The 9,495-nt window shown below is 41.1% G+C and overlaps 1 protein-coding gene across 2 annotated transcripts in view; it reads right to left on the bottom strand.

Annotated features, from left to right (window-relative positions):
- Window positions 1–4,063: 4,063 nt before the first annotated feature.
- The window catches only part of LOC122797858 (HMG domain-containing protein 4-like), a 1,182,248-nt gene continuing 1,176,816 nt past the window's right edge, over window positions 4,064–9,495 (bottom strand). For both annotated transcript variants that reach the window (XM_044066383.1, XM_044066391.1), the window contains exon 8: window positions 4,064–5,086. In XM_044066383.1, coding sequence (XP_043922318.1) covers window positions 5,042–5,086 — 45 coding nt within the window. In that variant the 3' untranslated portion in view covers window positions 4,064–5,041. The remainder of the gene's footprint in view (window positions 5,087–9,495) is intronic.

The following is a 9,495-nucleotide window of genomic DNA, read 5'->3' as shown; positions in this document are numbered from 1 at the left end:
TCATACTCTGTCTCTTGCCTAGGCCTCTTATCAGGAGGGGGATAGGAGCCCCTGATCAAAGTAATTAGGTCTTTGGCGATTTTGAGCATCTGTTTTTTAGGCATGGAAGTCTGAGTAGGAGAATGCTGTACTTGTTTGTCTTTAAAGCTGCTTTAGTCTTTGTCTTTGAAGCTGAAGATGGCTTAATATATAGTTGTGTAGGTCTGAAGACACCCTCAGAAGCCGATGCCTGCTCAGCGGCTCCGGACCCATCTGAGGGAATGATTTCCGAGTGTCCAATACCTTGAGTATCCAGAGGCCCAGTTGGCTCCACATGAGAGTCGGAAGCAGCCTGTGGCTCTGAGGTAGTGGGCACCAGGGGCTGCGAAAGCGCCTCACTGAGAACCGGCGACTGGCCTAGCAGAGGCCTCGTCGTCGGTTTTGGACCTCGGATGCCTATCCTTTTCCTTGTCCTTGCGTTTTTTGTAAACTCCATTTGTCGGTTGTTCCGATGGCATTATATAATTAAATCTTTGGCCAAAGTAATGAAATGCAAAATCGAACTGACGCTTAATACTGAGTTGGTTAAATCTAGCACAAAACCGACAGCTAGCAACGTTGTGATCAGGGCCTAGGCAAGGAATACAGTAAGAGTGAAAATCCTTATGAGGTATTTGCTTCCCACAAGAAATACAATTGTTAACTTTTTCTGACATCGGTCTGGAGCAAGAAAATAGTTTCCCTAACGGGGTACTTAGCTTTAATGAAGACTTCGGTTCTGAAATTCGGATTTCAAAATATCAGGAGTCGGCCGACCGGCACTTGCGAACTGCTTTTGCTTCGGGCACCGCGCGGCAAGAAAGACTGAAGAAAATGGCGTCGACTGCATCTTTTATACCCCTGGCGCACTGATGTCAGGGAAGAGGCGACAGCAACCGACGCCGGACCTAGACTTTGGAATTCTGGCCGACTGAGGGTAGCCTGCCAGCAGGATAACCCAAGAGTAATGACTGCAACAGTGAAACACGATGAACATCCACAGGTTCCACAGTTGAAGCATCTCGTGGCATACCGGACTCCGAATGGGTCTCAGTAGAGGCCTGCAAATCTGAAGTAGCGGGTATCAGGGGCTGCGAAAGCGCCTCACTGAGTACCAGCGAACTGGGTGGCCTGTCTCTGTCTTTATCTTTGCGTTTTTTCGGAATGTCAGTAGTCGAATGGCTTACCGAAGACCTATCAGGATAATTGAACCGAGCACCAAAATATTTAGAAGCGCAAATATACCAACGACAGATAGTTTTTGGTTTAAATAAGGCACAAAACCGACAGCGAGATACATCGTGGTCAGGGCCTAGGCAAGGAATACAGTATGAATGAAAATCTTTGTGAGGTATTTGCTTTCCACAAGAAATGCAATTATTTACTTTTACTGACATCGGATTAGAGCAAGAAAAAGTTTCCCCAACGGGATACTTAGCTTTTAGTTGAAGACTTCGGTTCTGAAACTCGAAAACAAAAATTTCAGGAGTCGACCGACCGGCACTTGCGAACTGCTTCTGCTTTGGGCACCGCACGGCAAGAAAGACTGATGTAATGACGTCGGCTGCATGTTTTATACCCCTGATGACCTGACGTCAGGGAAGAAGAGACAGCAACCAACGTAGTTAATCAGGCCGACTTAGGGCTACTGCAAGCAGATAACCCAAATGTAATGACTGCAACAGTGAAATACAAAGGAAATGTAGTGTCCACCTGAGCTAGTGGAACTGTGGGAAGGCTCAGTGCCAGTATCAGAGTAGAGGTCAAAATCGTAGTTTTAATCATAGTTGGTGCCTTAGATGTTGTTGGTGCCAACAAAGGTGCTGCCAACGCAACTAAATTAGATGGTACCGAAATCGGTGCAAAGAAGCAGGCTTCTGATCCGGAGCAGAACGTTTTGGACGTTTGGGTTTCGGCGGTCTTTCCTTCTCACCAGAGGGTGAGGAGGGAACAGAATGTGGCCTCTTTCTTTTCTAGGAGGGCGTGAACCCTTTGACGTTGAGAGAACCTCTGAAAAGGGCAATTTAAAAAGGCCATTTAAAATCAGTTTATTCCTACGTTCATTCATGGTATGTAAACTAAAACCCTGACAAATAGAGCAAGGCGGTTGTACAGAGAGATGAGGCACACCCAAATAATAAACACTGTCATCATGAGTGTCACTATTCGGCATTTTTCTCCCACACTTCAAGCATTGTTTGAAGCCTGAAGTGCCCTTTTTTTCAGACATGTTAACACCAACACAAACAGTACAGTTGTTGTTTTGTCTTAGGAAAAAAAACTCAGGCCACAACAAAAATAATATAACAACCACAGCTTAGTTACAAAAATCACAGAGAAAAATACCAACAACGGTACTGGAAGATTACCACAGTGGGTACAGAGAAGGGAGTGTACCAGCAATGGTACAAAGATTACCAACAGGTAGTTGACAGGAAAGTTGGAAAACAGGTTGAAAAAACTTAGCGATAGGTACGAAAAAAAATAAAGCAGAATAACATATCACACTTTCCAAAAAAAAAAATTATTTAACCAAAATATCAAAAATCAAAGACTTAGCTGAGAGCTGGCTTGAATGCAGCTTTACGGCTATGCGGCAAACAAGATCTGAGGTAATAGGGAGAAGGGTATTATAAGTAAAAGCTTAGGCCAAGAGTTTTTGGCTGGCGTGTGCTTGGTATTAGGCTGAATCGGTTCCGAGGATGGAACCGAAACCCATCAATGATGAATGAAATGAAGAGTAACAACATCAGATGGACACATCTCAAACTACTCCTTTATGAAAGCTCACATCACATGATTCTAATCAAACTCTGAAGAATTCTTGAAGTTCCAGACAAAGTGAATTGAAAAAGGATGGAGTCCAACATGGAAAATAAGACTGTTCCCTCTCAGACAAAGTCTGGATCATTTTCTCTGAGGACCTGTCTGGTATGACAATCAACTCAGAAGTAGAGGGATCGGAGGACAAAACTTTTGCTGGTGTTGAAATTGGTGCTTTCAGATCCAGCTCTAGTCCAGCAGACTTGGAAGACAACGAGGCAGCATCAGCATTGGATTTTTTTCCTTTTTAATCTCTCTCAATCTCTGTTGGGAGATGGGGGTCAGCCTCATTCTACAGAGGCAGCAGCCCAATAATAATAAATTTATTTTTGCAGTCTGACAATGCAACAGAATCAAAAGCTTTACAGATACAGCAATCATTAGATAGCGGTTCTAGCCCTCCAGGCACACCAAAAACAGGTCATGCGTGTCAGGGAAGGGGGCCTTTGTGACTGAACTTTGCACCTTTGTGGAAGTTATTTTCCTTTTCTTGTTCCATAAACACTATGGCATGGGCACATGGCATACAGGGTCGAACCTAAACATGGTGAAGAAAAAAAGCAGTTAGACACACCTAATCCTAAAGTTCACCTTATGCTATATACAACAGATTTTTTTCAAGTTTTGTAAACAGGCGAAAGGCCTATTCCACATTAAAACAGTGGAAATCTAATTGAAAAAAGGAGGACCTCAAAGACTATTAAAAATAAAAGAGAGCTAAACAGGTATAAAAAAAAGTCTTAATTAGATAAGATGTATCACTTATCTTGCATGGTGAGATCTGCATCCAATAGCATTAGTGGCAAATGAGATATCTGAGATAATTTACCCCTGCGGGTGTATTACGGAAGGGAAAAATTAAAAGAGCTTGTGGTTGGAGGCCTGGTTTTATTGCCCTGGATTTGACGAGTGGCCCACACAGCCATTAGTCGGATCAAACAGACGGGATGAACATGATCCCTACCAGCACTCCCTCAAAGGAGTATTTTGTAGTCAAATATAGAGCCCTTTTAACTTGCACAACGTGACGTACAGACTGTAGCCTGGTGGAACAGCATGCAACACTTTTAACTTAATGGCTTTGGCTACCTGTGGGTGCTATTTATTCTTACAAATTGAAACCAATATCATTAAAATATGCAGTGATTTCTCCTGGAATGCTGTTTTTAAATTCTATGAATTTTCTTAAGGCACTGACTATATACTGACTCGTACAACAAAATGTTTCTCAAGTGCTTTAAAAACTGTAAAAGCAATTTCTGGTTATGCTGCGCATCAACTTAAATAAGGCAGAAAACATAGCAGGGTAAACATATGAGAGTCTTACACACAATTAAGAAATGGAAGGATGTTCCATTTCTTATTTGCAAAAAATATATTTATATTGTAATATTAACATAATATAGTTACAACATATGACAAGACATGGATTCACTATCAAACACTGTAAGCTCTGAGTGTTCTGTGAGGTACTACACAATAAGTAAACTTATCCACAGACTTATGGTCCAGAATACAACAAACACCACAGCCCTCCCCCAAAGTTGGCTCTACACAATAAATTTTAAACTACAGTTACTATACTGTTTCTGGATATTATCATAAGTTACATTGTTTTACACTGCATTCTACTATTTATCTATACCTAGAGCTGATTTAATCCCTTTTTATCACTGGTTCCAGTATTTTCACCTTATGCAGCGTAACAGGAAGCACAACTGCAGAAATGCTTAAACACCCAACATAGTTGTAGCACCTGTTGCAAATATCTCAGGACAAATTTTGTATTTGGAATGCAACCAGCAGTGATTAGTCTTCTCTTCTTCCTGCTGTCAAAAGTGCAACTGTGAGAATATACTCGTGGTCAATCCTCTGAGAACCAGAAAGAAAATTTGTGAAGTGGGTATTGCCGAAGTAATGTTCAAATACATATATAACATACTTAAATACTTATTTTTTTAACAATCTTCATTCAAAAAACATACAAATCAATACAATTGTTATTCTGCCATTTGTTTGCATACAGAAAAATGTCCAGTAAAAACAGTCCGAGTCCCTTTTCCTGTACATTGTGTCTTTAAAAACGTTATTAAAATAATTACAACTGAACCAGTCTTCCATTCACATAAAAGTATCTGGATGCTGCTCTTTCAGTTATGTACACTGATCTTCAAGGCACCTTTATCATAAGCCTCATCTGTCAAAGTCCAGGCATAATGTAAGCAATATTATCCAAAGTGTTTGACTGTAAACAGAAAGAAAGGAAAAGAATGATTAATAGTCTTACATCTTCCATATTACATTTTACTGTTTTACCTATATAATTGCATGCCACCTTTTTAATAAAGCTGTTTTTCATGCCACCTGTTAAATGTAGCATCATCATGATGTCAATTAAAAACAAGTCCAAGAGTGTATTATCAACATACAATACCATCACCCCATGCAAAATAACCCAGACTCAGTGGGACTACCTGATCAGCAAACTGAATAGCCAAGGAAATCTGACAGATACAGAGGACTATGACTGGGTCTCCAATCACACAGATGTCAAATAATTCACATAGAAAGCTGTGAGAAATAAAGCTCGAGATGTGAATCTTAACATCCGTGCATTGAAGATGTAATAAGTGGGACATCTTTGGACAGATCCAATTGAAATTCTTCGCAGTACATAAAGCTTTAGCTGCACTAATGTACTACTAGTCAACAGAGAAAAAAACAAAGTGTTTACAGCTTTGAAAGCTTAAACACACAGCTGCTTCAAAGACCTGTAAAAATCTGCAATACACTTTGTGTTGAGCTGAAGTGTTTTACAGCTTTTAAAGTGTGATACTGTTTTGTGGTGTCCAACATAAGCTGATTATGCTCTAGTGCAAGACTATAAACTACAGTTGTGTAAAATCTTACTGTAACAGTAGATGTCCTCCTTCTCAATGTGGCAGTATTCTTCACCTTAGGGATTTCCTGCCAAGGATGGCCCAATGTCCAGTGAGTATACCAAAGCCTTTAGATTTCGTATGTGCCATATGTCACAAACATGCTACCCACACAGGATGTAAAGCGTAAAGGTGATGTAAGGATGCAGTTACCCAGAAATAAATTTCCCCAGTAGAGAACAGTTTCCATAAGACAAAATGTGACTATACACATCCAAAGGGAGAGAATGCAGATGGAAAAGGGTAACCCTTTGCCAGGAGGGTAGCCAAATCAAAATACAAAAGAAAAAAGGAGGATGGAAGGAACAAATACTGTAAGAGTGAAGAGTAGGACATCTACTGTTATGGTAACATTTAACAGAACTGTACTATGCCCTTCTATATCACTGTTGCAGTATCCTTCACTTTAGGAAGAGTACAAAAGGGGAACAGATACTGCACTCCTTAGATGTGCACAGGCAACTTAGATTCTACTTGGACAGGACTAAACCTCAAAAAAAATCTGAACAACTGCTGGTGGCATTTGCTGCAGGGACAGAGGGGAAGGCTATTTCAGAGCAAACCATCTCCAAATGGATAGGCCATTGCATTCATTTCTGCTATAAGCACCATGGAAAACCTATCCCACTGGATCAGACCCCACTCAACCAGGGCTACACCTACCTCTACAGACTTTCTCAGAGGCATACCCACCTTATAGCTGGTCCTAATGCTACCTAAATTCCTCCTCCCATCCTTAGCTTTGGGAATCTACCCAAATGTAATGACTGCAACAGTGAAACACGAAGAACATAGTACAGTTGTGTACACTTACCATAAATGTAGATGTTCAAGTGTATTCACTGTTGCAGTCCTGGTTACCCTCCCTCCAGCCCCCTGACTTCTTTTGGCTATACCTCTTCTCTCCTTTTCTATGCTTAAAAGCTTTTTGGTGCATTTGCTTTTTTGTTGGAGGTATAGCCTTGTATATTTATAGATTTAATTGCTTCCCATTAGGGGGCACCTGACATCTGGGGCAAGAAAAACTGATGTAATGACGTCGGCTGCATGTTTTATACCCCTGTCGACCTGATGTCACGGACGAAGAGACAGCAACCGACGTAAGACCCAAGACTCTGTTAATCAGGCTGACTGAGGGCTACTGCAAGCAGATAACCCAAATATAATGGCTGTAACAGTGAATACACTCGAACATCTACATTTATGGTAAGTGTACACAACTGTACTTTATGTATGTAGTATATATGTAATATGTGTTATTTGTGGATTGACTAGAAATTAAGATTTTTTCAGATGTCAAAAGTGGGACTTTTTATGGCAACATAATATTTTGCAGGGCAAAACATATCCACAGTCTGTACAAAGGACTGGAAGTCCTGTTTTGTCAGAATCTCCCTCCTGTAGAATTTGAGTTGTTTTATTGTTTCACATAACATTAGGGCATTTCAGGTACAAAATAACATTCCACCATTTCAGATGTCAAAAGTGGGACATTTTTTATGACAGCATAATATTTTGCAGGACAGAACATATCCACAGTCTGTGCAAGGGCCTGGAATTCCTGTTTTGTCAAAGTCTCCCTCCTGTAGAATTTAAGTTGTTTTTGTTGTTTCGCATAACATTAGGCCATTTCAGGTACAAAATAATATTTTTATACAACTGTTAGAGGAAATGTAAGAGACCAGTTTTGTTCTAAAATTTCAGGACATTTTCCATGCTTTATCGCAGGGAGGGGCCAGTGGTAACCCTACTAGCAATGTAGTCTTTCTTTTCTCTTAAGTGTTGATTTCAGTTTAAGGTTTTTAGAAGGGCTGAGGTGTGTGAGTATTTTGTGTGTGCTTTGTGTGAACTTTCATTATTTTATTGGTTTGCTTAAATATGTTGTGAAATGTTAATACAGGTAGAATGTACACAAAATGATGATGTGAATGGAATGTGTACACAAAACTACTCAGATAACATTTTTAGTCCAAATTAACGCATAGATCCATTGTTTGGATGAGTATTTATATAACAGCATGATCTAAAGCAGCTTGTACTGCATGAAAAAAGTGATTACATTCTGACTTCAGGGGAAAAGACAACTTTAAGTACCTTTCTAACATAGGAAAGGTTCCTAAACGTTTTTCTGGGGGCCTTTCAGCACTGTTGATGTCCTTCTATATCACTGCTGCAGTACTGTTCTCCTTAGGGATCTCCTGCCAAGGCTAGCCCAATGTCTAACCAGTACACCAAAGCCTTTAGGTCTTGTATGCTCCCCACAAAGGACATGGGGCATAAAGGTGACATATGCATGCAGTTACTAAGAACTTCTTTGCCGCCAGGCTGAACCCCATTATCGCTCGTCAGTCTGATTGCCCTTTGTTGTGCTGAATACCTAGCTGTCAGGTAAGTGCCTCTTTGGGGTCTTTTTTCCTTTTTACTGTTGGTCTTGTTTTTCTTTGGTTACCTGGAGTTCATGTCATCTAAGAGGGGAAAATGTCAGTGTGGGAGGCAGATTCCCCATAAGGATCATCACAAACAGTATCTCTCTCTTTTGGGTGTTTCCCATAACCACACCTCCTATAGTATTTGTAAGGCATTTTTGCCTATGACTCTTAGAAGCTGGTCGTCTTCCCTGGCCATTTATTTCGAGAACCAGAGGCTTAAACATTTAGCCCAGGGTAGCATGGTGGAATCAGTTGACCCCGAGGTACTTCCATTAAGCAAAAAGAAGGCCAAGAAATCTTGGCTGGATTCTTTGGCTGTCTAACCTCCACCAGATGTCACTCTACAAGTGGGTGATAGCTCTGTAGGCCATCCATTGTTGACTTTGGATTCTTCTGCCACAACCCTATCTGAAGCCAGCATGGATCCTTCCTTCCTTTCACACATCCTCTGAGGCTTTGTAGGCATCTGCTCCTGACATTGAGGGGGAAACATGATTAATTATCTCGGGCCCTAGAGGGATTCTGCAGTTTCTAGTCAGGGAAACGTTTCCAGGTACTCTTAGTGAATCCAGTCAGGGTTAGAACCTCCAGTGTTTTGCTACGGCTGACGTCCCTACCAAAAAAAAGCCGAAGGTTAAACTTTCTTCTGTACATCCTAAGGACTCACAAAGGGAATCCAGGAGTTTACTCAGGGCCTGTTTAATTCCGTAATGGCCAGAAACCTCCCCAAGGAGTTTCTGTGCCTACTCCCCTTTAGACTTCAACTCCTTCCAAAAGGCCTAGGGAACCTGATTCCTCAGATGAGGATTTGGAGTCTGATGAAGGGTACTTATCTTACTCTTCCCAGATGTCTTCCCCTTTGGCTTATGGTTCTGATGAAGAACAGTTCATTAGGCCTGAGTCTCCTTTAGAGGAGTTGTGTTTTGGGGACACAGTAGCCCGAATAATGGAATATTTTAAGTGGGATTTTTCTCAGGTGTCTGATATCCAGTGGAGATATTAAGAGTTGCTTTAGGTAGACACTCCTAAACCTTCTGTAGTACCTCCTGTGTTGGCTGCTTTGCTAGACACCTTTATAGCTGCCATTAAGACTCCTTATTCTTAGCCGCCTACTCCAAAGAAAGCTGGCAGGTTACATAAGGTTCCTGAGGATTGTCATTTCCTATTTTAAGTATCCTCCTGCTGATCCTTCTGTGGTGTCAGTCTACTCTAACAAACCTAAGCTTTTGCCATCTGCCAAGTTTTTGCCTTTGGATAAGGATAGTAGGGCCATGGAGAGGATTGGA

This window comes from Protopterus annectens, chromosome 1.part0, assembly GCF_019279795.1.
Source record: "Protopterus annectens isolate FY-2018-M chromosome 1.part0, PAN1.0, whole genome shotgun sequence".
Lineage (NCBI taxonomy): Eukaryota > Metazoa > Chordata > Ceratodontiformes > Protopteridae > Protopterus > Protopterus annectens.
Note: the sequence above shows the minus strand (reverse complement) of the source record. Positions and strands in the feature narration are given on the sequence as shown.